The 13,409-nt window shown below is 38.0% G+C and overlaps 1 protein-coding gene across 1 annotated transcript; it reads right to left on the bottom strand.

The window, feature by feature from the left end:
* Nucleotides 1-9,688: 9,688 nt before the first annotated feature.
* On the bottom strand, nt 9,689-10,030 carry LOC114100254 (small ribosomal subunit protein uS8-like). Its single transcript, XM_027944890.1, has one exon. It carries the CDS (start codon nt 10,028-10,030, stop codon nt 9,689-9,691), a length of 342 nt encoding a protein of 113 aa, XP_027800691.1.
* Nucleotides 10,031-13,409: the final 3,379 nt, after the last annotated feature.

Genomic DNA, 13,409 nt, shown 5'->3' with positions numbered 1-13,409 from the left:
TTGTACCAAGTGCTTTGTGTGTGTCATCGCAGTCTTCAAAGGAACCTATGAAATAGTAAGTAGTAGTATTCCCATTTTACAGACCAGAAACCTTAAGTAACATGCTCATGGGTCACCACAGTTGCACAGGTCCTCACTTGGGGTTAGAACCCTGTCCTAACTCTAAACTCAAGCCTCCTACCACAGCCCTGGGATGTCTTGCTTTTTTAAAAAAAGACTGTAGTGTGTGTGTGTGTTCTTGCCTTATCCTCTATACTAGAATATATGTTTATAATGGAAGAGGAAGATGAAAGAGCAGGGGCAGGAAGTGAGTTTTAAAAATCTGCTACATGCCAAGCAATATGCATGCTAGTGACCTACAATATTTCAATTAAAGTTCAATCTGCATAGTACGTATTATTGCCTCCATTTTATAGACGAGGAAACTGATCTAAGCGACTTTTCTAAGATCTTTCATCTGCCATGGGACTAGAGCTGGGATTAGGTATACTTTAATCCAAACTGCATGGCATGCTCTTTCTAGTCGGTTACATTAGTCTCTGGGACCCTTTAAATCAGTATTGTATCCTTCATTGTGTTACATGCCTCCTAATCTTTAGGAAATATTTTTCATTATTTATTCATTTAACTAACATTATCTGTGCAACTGTTTTATGCCGGACACTGTTTTATGAGTACAGAAAGAGAACCATTTTCTTTAAAATTTCCTTTTTTTCCCCATATATTTAGTTCCAAACAGTGTGATACTTAATTGTTTGCATATTATTTCTTGGGCTTTGCTCAATCGATATTAGAAATTAAAGGGATCTTAACTGTCATCAAACTTTCCAAACTTACAAAAGAATTATTGTAATAAAGATGCAAAATTCCAAATGAAATGTTACTTAGCAGAATATAGCCACATATTAAAGAATACTATACTATGAGGAGGAGAAGTTATTTCAGGAATATAAGGATGAATCAATATAAAGACATATATTAATAACATTATTCATATGAATTTATCTAATAACCAAATATTTGTAAATATCCTCCAGATATCATAAAAGGCAATTGATTAATGCAACATCACATACATCTTAAACATACACAAAATGTATAAATAATGTTACAAATAAAAGTATAAATGTAATCACACACACACACACACACATATATACGTGTGTCTGTGTGTAATATAACATAGTGTATACATGTATTCCTGAAATTCCACAAAAGAAGAGCTGAACAAATTGAAAAGCACAAAGTTGTTGGATTGGAAGATTCAAACTAATAAAGATGTAATTATTTCTACATTAATTTATAATTTGAATGCGAGCCTAATAAAAATACCCCAATTTTTAAAAGTCCTTGTGTGCTTTTTGGCAAATGTCATAATTTCATTCTTTTTTATGGCTGAGTAATACTTCATTATATGTGTATATACCACATTTTCTTTATCCATTCATTTGGTGATGGGCCCCTAGGTTGATTCCATAGCTTGGCTATTGTGAATTGTGATGCTATAAACATTAATGGGGCTGCATCCCTATAGTATGCTGATTTAGATTGTCATGTAAGTGAGATAAGCCACACTCAGAAAGTCAAAGGCTGAAAGTTTCCTCTGATAGAGAATTTTAAAAAAAGAAAAGAAAATAAAAGAAAAGGAGGGGGGAATTCCATTAAAATAGAAGAAGGATCGGTGGAGTAGAGAAAGGGGATTGAGGGAGAGGGAGGAGGGGTGGGATAAAGAAAGAACAGTGGAAGAATCTACCTGACTTTCTTATGTACTTATATGAATATCACTGTGATTCTCACCTTTAAGTATATCCTCAAGGCATTGATTTGAAAAACAAAAAAACCACAAAACTATAAGTAGAGAGCAGAAAGATCAGTAGAGGAAAGGAGAAGTAATGGGGACTGAATCTGAACAGATTATATTCCATGCTTTTATAATTATGTAAAAATGAATCCTAAATATTATGTATAACTAAAAAGAGCCAATAAAAAATAAAGCTAAGTATTTTTTGTGTTATGGTTAAAAAAATCTTATGCAAAAAGAAACAAATAAAAGCCAAAAAAAAAAAAAAACCAACAGAAAAAGGAGGGTAATAAGAAAGCACCTGTAGGAAATGTAAAACCTTGTCATAAAGCTTTAATAACCCGTGAGATACTGGCTGACAAATAAAACCAATGGGCAGAATAGAAAACCTATGTACAGAAGCAAAAATATATTTGGAAATACATGTTCAATGAAGTTGGCAACTCAAATCAGTGTGTGTGTGTGTGTGTGTGTGTGTGTGTGTGTGTGTGAGAGAGAGAGAGAGAGAGAGAGAGAAAGAAAGAGAGAGAGAGAGGGGTATAGTAGTCCGTAATAGTAGTAACCAGATAGCTATTTGGAAAAAAAGCTTGGATTCATATTTACACTGTCTATTAGGATGAATTCCAGATGGATCAAATATTCATAAAAGTAGTAGAAGAAAATGTGAGAATTATTTTATTATATACAAATGAGAAACATCTTTCTATTATAAAAAATGCAAAAGCCAGAAGGGAGAAATATTGATAAAATTCATCTTATGTGCTTAAAGCATCTTCATGCAAAAGTGCTATAAACAGAGTCAAAAGACAAATGAATGTAGACAAAATATCTGTAACTTATCATAGACCAATATTTCAAATATATAAATAGCTCTTATAAATCAATAAGAAAATGATCATCAACCCACTGGAAAAATGGGCAAAATAAATGCATAGACAGGTTAGAAAAAAAAGAAAATCCCAAACTAGAGACTCTTAGAAAAAGGAAAGTTACTTGACATTTTGCATAATAGGGAAAATGAAAATTAATATTATATATACACTGCTTTCACCTATCAAATTGGCAAAAATTCAAATGTTTGATGAAGCCTAATTTTGCCAAGGCTATATGAAAACATTCACATGCTGCTGGTGGGAAGTAAATTAGTACAATTGAAACAGAATCAAACAAAATTACAAATGTGCCTAATCGTTGATCCTACAATTTCACTTCTAAAAAATCATACTATAGATATATTTGCCTGTGTGAAAAATGACATCTGCAACATTATTCTTCACAGAAAAGGATTGGAAATAATCTAAATATTCAACAACTGAGGACTGATTAAATGAAATTATGCAGCTGAAGCTTTTTAGGAACAGATAAAGGAAGACATCCAAGTTACATTTTTAAGTGAAAGATCAAGATGTAGAACAGTGTGTCTTGTAAAGAAGGAACATGGAAAAAAAGAATAATCATATTTGCTTCCGCAGACATTAAAAATGTCTCTGAGAGGCACCCAAAGAACTCATGATAATGGGTAAGTGCTTTTGTTATTGTTTTGTTTTGCTTAGTCCTTTGGGTTATACCTGGGGACTGGGAGCTTGAGTAGGAGAAAGAGTTTTCATTTGATACATTGTTCTACCCTTTGAAGTTTGAACCATAGATCAGGTACAAATTGTTTTAAAAACCCAATGCCTAGGGACCAGGGTTGTGGCTCAGTGGTAGAGTGCTTGCCTAGCATGCGTGAGGCACTGTTTGATCCCTGGTGCCACATAAAAATAAACAAATAAAATAAAGGTATTGTGTCCATCTACAACTAAAAAATAAAAATAAAAAAATGCTTTATATGTATGTATGAATGAATGTACCTCAAAGTTTTAGGTTCTCTTTTCACATGAAGTTTGAGGGGTGGTCCCAGAGGTTTATCCAATTAATCCTTTCCATTTTTTTTAACGACCTTCATATCTCAATGTGGAATCCTATTACCACAACGACAGAATGCCAACTTTTAAAATCAAAGAGTTAGTACGGACAGGGCATCTACAAAAGGCCCGGCACATGGTAATGTTAGCTATTATTTTTTTTTTATTTTTATGTTCTGTTAGTGAAAAAGAATCGTCACACAGATCATCAGAAATAGTCACTGAGCCTTAAGATCCTCTTTGTTAATTCTTGTGTGGTGCTTGTCAATGTCTGGACACACAGTAGATATTCCACAACCACATGATGATTGATGACCTCACTCAATGGTCTTGTCAGTGATTAATAAAGGTAATATTCTGGTGGAGATCGATGGGGTTGGGGGTAGTAGACATCAGCACACAGTGGCTTGCCCTGTTGCGGGCCTGAGGATCTTCACCTTCCAAGAGAAGACTGTTCAGAAGGCAAAATTTAATTTCAAATCACAACCGAGGGAGGCGACATGGCATGATGGAAAGCTCAGGCAAGTTGGAGTGAAAAGACCTAGTTGGGATTCACAGAGCAGCTTCACAGATACTGGCAGGTCTTCTCCCAGCATCAATCCTCAACTGCTTCTCTCATAGTATCTGTCCTCCTTCCCACAAAAAGCTCCATACGCCTAACTGAACTTAAAAGCATTTTGAAACTACAAAGTACCATAGCCATGTGCAGCAGAATAATGGACAATTTCATGATCGTGTTTGCTCCCTCTGCATATGTGGTGGAGGATTTGTGGCTGGTAAGGACAGTGTTAAATTTACAGAGCAACCCAAGGAGAGACTGGCTTGCCATAAGGGGAGACCCAGGACTGATGGTAGGCACTTAACAGCATGTTCCAATTACAGCATTTAAATCTAATTGCATACTCTGTTAATCTCTGTCAGTGCGGCATCATTTAATATCATCACGGCAGCCTCTAATATCATGAGCAATGTGAGCCGAGCTGAGACTATTGAAAAAGTTCAGTCCCAGGTCTTCATATCCCCTTTAATTCTCTCTGTCAATTATGCTGCAGCCGAGAGTTCAAATAAAGGTCTTGAGATCCGGGCTTGGAGCTACCTTTTTGAAACGAAGCCTCCTATAAATATACAGATTATATCAGGAGCTTCCAATTTCTTGTTCTGGTTATTTTTGATGGGTTAGATGTAGTGACTAGTCCCTGGGGTATAACTTACTATATAGGCTGATTTCAAGCAAATATTACAAATGCAATCTGTTCCATAGTTTATCGTTCTGGAAATAATGTGATATCACGTGCACATGTATTTCCCCTCCACAATCCCTCTGGTGCATAATGAGGTTGGTGGGGAAAAGACCACTTACTTAGCCCATTTCCTTGCACATAGTAAGCTTTTTTTCTTTGCTTAATCCAGTATAAACAACACTATTTAGCATGGAAGTTCTGGTCACAGACTTAGATTTTGAAAGGTAACTTCTAAATAATAAAAGAAAATTAGAAATACTACTAACTCTATTCAAATCCTATATAGGATTCCATGAATGATTGGCTCAGTTAAGGTTTCTGTCCGGTTGTATAGTTAGATGCCATTATTTACCCCTGTTCTATGGTTGAGGAGATCAAAGCACAAAGAAATCAAATGTTTTGTTTATGATCTCATAGCTGGAAAGTGGGGAGCAAGAATTTAAACCTAGGCAATGGGGATCCACAGTTTTCTCTCTAAGACTAACTCCATGTCCTCAGGAACTATTCTTCAAACCTTTCTGGGAACATAAGATTTACCAAAAGGAGTAACTGATCAGCCAAACCAGGCTTGTGTAACTGGATGCCAAGAGGTTGTTTAAAGAAGGCAAGAAAATGGGAGGTTTACAGACAGCAGGAAAAGGAGAGAACGGATAAGACATGAATCAAGTATGGAAGGACAGGATTTACATGAGTGGAAAAGAGAGGAAGAGGTCAAGTTGGGAGGAGGGCCTTTCATAGACCAAGAGACTAATCATGCTTGATTGGAAGTTAGTGGATGAGATAAGTTAGAGAGCACATTGAGCAGCACAGGCAGAGATCCCAAACCACATGATGGAAATAAGAAAGAAGATGCATTTCCTTTCAAAATTTTGTCTAGAGATACATGATCCTTGCCTGCCCAGTTTCATCTGCCATCTTTACATGAGGGTTGGGTACCAGGCTGGGTTCCTCCTTCTTGGGTAACACAATAGGACAGTATAGTGGCTAAGTCTCACTAACCACTTTCTGCCTGTTGGACCTTGAGAAGGAAATTTTCTTTCTCTGCTGAAGTTTTCTCATTTGAAAAAAGGTGTAATACTGTTAGTGGTATAATTGAAAAATGTTTTGAACATTGCTTGGCACTCTTCCTGCCATGTGCCCCTGCCTTGATGTGTTGCTTTGCCACAGGGCCAAAGCAGTTGATGATTAGGGCCAACTGATTATCAACTAGAACCTTCAAAACCCTGTTTTTTTTCTTTTAAAGTTGATTATTTCAGGCATTTTGTTATAGAAATGGAAAGCTGATTAACATGGATTATTTACTTGAGATAAATGAGGGTTTTAATTTCCTCCACCTGGAATTACTACAGCTGATAGGGAGAACCAGGCATAGATACTGCAGATAAAGACAAGACAGATTACCCCACAATGTAAAGAGCTTAGAGCAGGCCTCACTGTGAATAGGTGGGATGGGAAGCAGTGTAGGGTAAGTGATAAGATATCACTCAACCTGTAATGGAGGTGAAGGCTTATCCTATGCCTGCCTTGTTTTCTCCATTCCTGAAGAAGAGATAAACTCAGATTTTGATCAAGAATACACTGTGGGCCATGGAACAGGCAAGGATGCTTGAGCATTCTATGCAGCCTTTCTCTAAGAAACCCTATCCAAGATCATTTCAATCCTATTAAAATGCAACCACATCTCCTATTTCATATCATTATGAATAATCATGCGAGTTAAGTTGTATTCTAGTAACTGACAAAATGTTACATTTGTGTAGCTATTTAATTCAGTATTCATTCACTTTAATTTCCAGTTTTTCCTATTTTGGAGACACTGTACTTATTTTTATGCATGTAAGTCTTAGGCCCTGAGCTTTATAGTGCTGAATGTATGAAATGGGCTTGGCAGTGTTGGTTTGGGAGCAGATGATTTGGTCAAAACAAAATTTAAAAAATGATTGAAGCAATGATTTTGTTTATCACTGGTTTTCTTTTTGAAATTTGGCCCAGAACTTCTGTGGCTGGAATTTCTTATGCATGGGAGGGGAAAAGAGGTTACTTTTGTTACTTCTTTGGGGATTGTCTTTACTCTTAGCTGATATGTTAAGATTGTCTTTGGCTTCCCCTTACTGTGGAGGTGAGATCCTATTTCCAAATTCATTACAGGATCAGGATAAAGCTCAATCAAGAAACCTGGTGTGTGGGGGGGAAAGAATCCTGGAAATGGGTGCTGATACTCAGGTGGGGAAAATAGATTCTGGAAATATCCCAAGTAGCTTAGTCTAGTTAGTTGGAAGGTGGAGGAATCTGTTCTTCAGTGGGGTTAGTGAGGGATTATGGGGAGGGGAATAGTTGGAGATCTAGCACTTTGGACCTTATCATCTATGTGATGCTGAGCAAATGATTTTACCTTTGAGAAACTCAATGGCCCCATCCATAATAAGGATCTAATTGTTATTGTGATAAAAGTTCTATGAAATGCTCATTGTAGTGTTTGATATACAGATAAATAAACATATCAGGGGGAAGTAAAATAGTGTTGAGGCATCTCAAAGCTGGGAACAAAAGATGCTATTGCTTCATCTTCTAGAAGTCAGAGAAGTCAAAGAAAGCCCTGCTATAATATTGCCCAGCACTGACTGTATGTAGGCTTTGCATAGCACAGCCTCCAATAAAACTGTGACAACTTTCTACCCTTGCCTAAAAATGAAGAAGAATGGGACAAAGATGGGAAGTTACTCTAGAGTCTAAGTTTCATGGAGACTGTTAAAGTTAGCCTTCTCTCTCCTACCTAACTGGGGCTCCTGCAGGAAGAGGGATCCAGGAGCTCATTTTCCTTAATGACTGTTTGCTAAGTTTAAGACACACCCCTAGGATCTAGAGGTTTGGAGGCAGAAATGATGCAGAACCTTAGAAAGGAGAAAAGACAACCTATTACCCTAGGTTCTTGAGGAACAATGGGAAATCCCACCTGCTTCCATAGGCCTCGAGTTTGGGAGGATGAAGTTAATAACATTGGAGATCATCAAGTAGAGACTAATGGGGGATATTAGAGAATACAGGCTGGAGTCACACTGGAGATGTTTCTCAGTGTCTCAGAGATCATCTGCATAGGGCCGGGGCTATAGCCATTAGCACCTACTATCCCAGGTGAGTACACAGGCCAAGAGTGGACAGGCAGTGAGATACAAACAATAAATTTCACTATATAAGTGTGTCCTCATATTCTGCTCTCCCACAGACTGCTCTGTCACCCACCAACTCCCATGTTAGCTCAAGACAGGGAGAGAGAGAAGCAGCCCAGGAGTATGGAAATGAAGTATCAGTGGTAGGAATGCACCTTCCTTTCCTGTTTCAGTGACCCTTGCAACTGCTTAATGGAGGATTCAGGGATGGCAGGTGACAATCTCTGCATGGCATTGAAGGTTTGCCTGAGAGGAAATTGCTGGGCCAGTATGAATTCTTGGAATGACTAAGATACTGCTAAATGGTGATTTTACAATTTTAAGGTGTCACCAACTCCAGTCTTCCACTAGTATGTGATTGGTGCTGACGGTACTTGAAGGAGCAGTTGCAGTTATTAGAAAAAATGAAAAGTCTCACTTGGAATTTTCTTGAGTAGATGATATTTAGTTATAGGTATTTAGTAAGAAGTCATTAAATTTTACTTGTAATTTTATGATTGTTATTGTTGAGTACCTAGTATTTGTCAGGAACTTACACACTCAGAATACAGAAAGGGGGACAGAGTTTCTGCTTTATTGAGCAGCTAACAAGTGGAGGTCATTAGCATATAAGCAAAAGATTATAAAAGAAGGGAAAATAATTTGGTAGAGGTAAGTAAGGGATTCTATAGGTACATAAACCAAAAGTGGGAAACTAAACCTGTGGGGTGTGTGCATGTGCACATGCATAGCAGTATAAATATTTAATGATGATCCTCTAGAGAGAAAAGTAATGTTTGTAGTATTGGCCAAGTTCTGTGGTATAAATACTCTTACCACAGCTATTAATAGGGTGCTACAAAATGAGGAGTTGAGAAGAAATGTGCTCAATCAGCTCTAGTGAACTACCTCTAGCTAACTCTGGCACATCGGTGCATGTGCGTGCGCGTGCGTGCATGCTAGAGAAGGTTTTCTGAGAGTGGAGCCCTTGACCTGAATCTAAAAGGATGAGTAAAAATTTACTAGGCAGGAAAGGTTGGAGAGGTATCCCAGGCAGGAGGACAGCATAAGCAAAGGAAGGAGGCCTAAAACAGCATGATTTATAAAGACATGAGGAGAGGAGTATCCAGAACACTTTATGGTGCTTACTGGTGGTCAGCATGTGCTCAATCATGTTCTTTTTTGTGGTAAGTGACATATATGTAAACTTACATAAATTACTTTCATGTTTAAATCTATTCATTTTATTGATTCATCAATCATTTGTCAAACACAACAAGCATTTATGAGAGTCTACTTTGTGTTTACTAGGAGCTAAATATTTTAAGATGAGTCAAACATCATCCTTGTCCTGAACACACTCATAGTGCAGTTAAGGGCAGAACATTAACAGATATGTTTAACACAGCCTGGTGAGTGTACTAATTTAAATATGCATATATTATTGGAGATGGTGATAAGTTGAATGAGGGACCCTAAAGATCCTAGGACCTGTGCCTAAGTTCCTTTTTTTTTTCTCCATTGAGGCATTTTATATGTCTGTATGTTTTTGATCCCTAGAACAAGAATCCCAGGATTTTCCCCTCCCGTGTGTCTTCATCTTGCTTCTTCATGGTCCATGATACCAGCTAAAATTGTCAGTCCAATGGATCCGAACTGATGGAATGGGAGCAGATGATTCTGCCATTTTTCTAGGTTTTTGATTTGCATATCAAATCTGGGGCTGATCCCTCCACACTTATTTAACTTGCCTGTAAGGTTCACAGCAGTTTTCCCAGCTTTGTGATCATCAGTGATTTTAAATTTGCCAATGTGACTATGTTTCCTCCTCATAGTTAGAAACCAGACGATGGCTTTGGAGCACTCCCTGATAAGGAGCTTGCATTTTGCCTCTCTTTTCAGCATCATTGATGCTCTTGAAAGCATTAGCCAGGACATTCATGCACAGAAAGATGGCACCTATGTTATTTTAAATGGCAAAAAGGACTTTGCAGGTGTGATTACATTAAGGACAGTGAAATCATTGTCCTTAATGAAATGGGTGGTTAACCTGGGTTGCCCAGGTGGGCTCTCAATGTAGTCACAATAGTCCATAAGAGGGAGAATCAAGAGGTAAGGAGAGAGGGAGAGAAGATACTATGCTTCTGGCTTTGAAGATGGAAGAAGGAGCCACGAGCCAAGAAATGTTGCAGACTCTCCCATCTGGAAAAGGCAAGAAGACAGATTTTCCCCTGGAGCCTCCAGAAGGACACCTTGATTTTAGCTCAGTGAAACTGATTTCCAACTTCTGACCTCCAGTCTGTCAGCTAACATATTTGTGTTGCTTAAAGCCATCAAATTTATGGCAATTTATTACAGCAACTGTAGGAAACCCAACGAAATTATTGACCCAAAGAGAGGTGGTGACAGGGATTAAGAATCTTGATTTGTGAGTCAGATCACCTCTCACCATCGTGGTCTATCTCTTCACAGTTCTATAATTTTGGGCATCTTACTGACTCACGTCTTCATCTTTGCGGTGAGATAATTTTACCTACTTCATGGATTTAGAGTGTAGAACTTTGAAATTATATACATACTGTACTGATTATGTCGTGAGCCACCTTTAAATGTTAGCTACATTTGCCTTTTAGACTATTATTAAATTTCTTCCTCATCTCTGCGCCCTGATCCAGAGACCCGTCTCTCATGTTGGTGAGTATAGCTGAACATGTTGAGGACTAACTAGATTTCTGTGGCCCCAGGTGGATAAGTGGCTGCCATTTCCATGTTTTATTTTTATGGGCACATATGATCTCGACTGGAAAAACCCACTCCTTGATGAGTTTCGGAGCTGCAGATTTTATTTCTAAATTCTGTCTCTTGACAATAAACTATCACATTTGATCAAGCCAATAAAAGGGTTAAGAGCTTTGTGTCTTTCCCACTTCCCTGTCCCCCTACCCGCCCCCCCCCCAATAAAATCCTCTTTTGTACACCCTCTCTCAGGCCGGGTGTTATTCTCTGTGCCACGATTTGGAGTCGGCCTGTCTGTCCCTTCCGGAGCAGGAGCAGCTGAACAGCTGTGAAAACAATGGAGGAGCCTAGGAGCTGTGATTAGTGGGGGACGCTGGGGCAGTCTGGGAGCCACCAGGCCCGTTTCCCATGTCAGAGCACAGCCAGTGGAATCTGGGTATCACATGGCCTTCCAGCCTCTGTGGGCCTGCTCCTGGGCTGGGGCTCCCACTACTCACCCTACTGCTGCTCCCTTCAGAAACAGGTTTTTGTTTTCTTTCTCTTCTTCCTTCCATGTCCTGGGACCATTGCATAAACATAGTGTTGCTAGGCAGCCTTAAAGCCTCCTTTCATCCTGGATCCCAGGAAATTCAGTCCAGGCAGATTCAGGGGAGTGTACTTACAGCTGGCTTTGTCCAGCGGGCCAGCTCTCTCTCCTCTTTGGCTCCAGGATTCCCCACCAGAAATTCCCAGCCTCTGTCTCATGCATCGATTTGCTAGATGCAGATAGTATTTAGGCAGGTTTAGAAATCCCTCTTCCCTCTTTCAGGTCCCTCCTTCTGGGTGCGATGAATACAAAACACCTAACTTAATCATAGCCTTTTGCAAATCAATCCTAGGTTACTGGAAAGCAAAGAATTTTGCTTAGTGCTCCCCAGAAATACTCAGTGACCTCCTGACTATGCTCTCAATTTCACCCACGTTTTTCTTTTGGTCCAGAGCTCACCTGTGATGGGTTTTTAAAATTATTTTTTTAAAGAATACTCAGGTTTTTTGTATATTTGTGGAAGTATGCAAACATAACCAGAATCCAATTTCATGTATTTATTTGATAAAAATATTCACTTATTTTTAATTGACAAGTAATGCTTGTGCGTTTTGGGGGGCACAGTAATGAACCTAATGAACATAACTCGTCCTCTCCCTCACTAACCATCTCTGGTGGTCACGGCTTCCAAGTGTTTACTCTCTCCAGGATTTTTTCCTTTTGACAGCGTGATGGTGACAGCTTTTTGTGGGCCCTCTTTTTTCCTTGCTGATCCTAGCTAGTTGACAGCAGTGTCGTGTTTGTCTCTGCCTCCAGTGGCAGGAGCACTGAGACGGGTGTGTGTGCTCCCGCGAGCCTTTGTAGGGTGAAGAAATGACATCACGGGAATGCACTTACTCCTAATTTGTGTTTTTCTCCTCTTTGAAACATCATTAAAAAAAAAAATTTGGCTACCATCCTGATTTAGGACTGATATTTTCTCCTCTTGACTGAGTTATCACTGTAATTATACTTAGTTCCCATTTGATCAAAAAAATCTACATACATTAAAATGTTGATCGATACTATATTAAATATAAAAATAGAATTTTATTGAAAAGGCCTCTCAATGAGATGAATGAGATTTTGTCATGTAGTTCATGTAGCTATGAATAAATAAAAAAAATAACAATTAAATGCCACTTATTTGCAGAATGACAAGAGGCTTTTACATTACTTCCATTCCAATTTCCTGTTTTTAATAATATTTTACATTATGGAAATTTTGAAATTTTGAAATATACAGGAGGTAGAGAGAATAGTACATTGTAATTATCATTTTCTTCTTTTTATGGCTGTCTATGCATTGCATTATATAGCTGCACATGAACTGTCCAGTATATGTAATTTTTGGTAGTCAACTTGTATTGATAGTGATATAAGCATCTATCCTTATTTAACATTTTTAATTGTTATACACAAAAGGTCACTCTGACTTTTATTAGACTGTTGGAATGTTGATTATATGACTATAAGTTTGACTACATGTGTGTAGCCCGTATGGCCATACTTATTCTTGGGGGTCATGGTAGATCAATCAGAGATTTGTTTTCTGCCAAGGTTTGGCATAGTTTGAATTCCTTCTTAATATGGAGCTCCAGAAAACCAATATTAAACAACTAGAATGGGTATTGAAGCTGAAATTAACTTCACTTTTATAAAAATTATGCCTATATATATATATATATATATATATATATATATATATATATATATTTCTAACATATATTTTTAATTTGTTTAAATTAGTTATACATGACAGTAGAATGCATTTATGCACTTTGATATATCATATCATATATAGATGGGATATAATTTCTCATTTTTCTGAGTGTACGTGGTGCAGAGTCATATTGGTCATGTAGTCACATATATACATACAATAATAATGTCTGTTTCATTCTACTATCTTTCCTATCCCCAAATCCACTCCCCTTCCCTCCCATCATTTCCATCTACCTAATCTAAGGTAACGCTATTCTTCCCTAGTGCCCCCTGCCTTATTGTGAATTAGCA

The sequence above is a fragment of the Marmota flaviventris genome, chromosome 10 (assembly GCF_047511675.1).
Source record: "Marmota flaviventris isolate mMarFla1 chromosome 10, mMarFla1.hap1, whole genome shotgun sequence".
NCBI lineage: Eukaryota > Metazoa > Chordata > Mammalia > Rodentia > Sciuridae > Marmota > Marmota flaviventris.
This window is presented reverse-complemented; position numbering and strand designations above follow the sequence as displayed.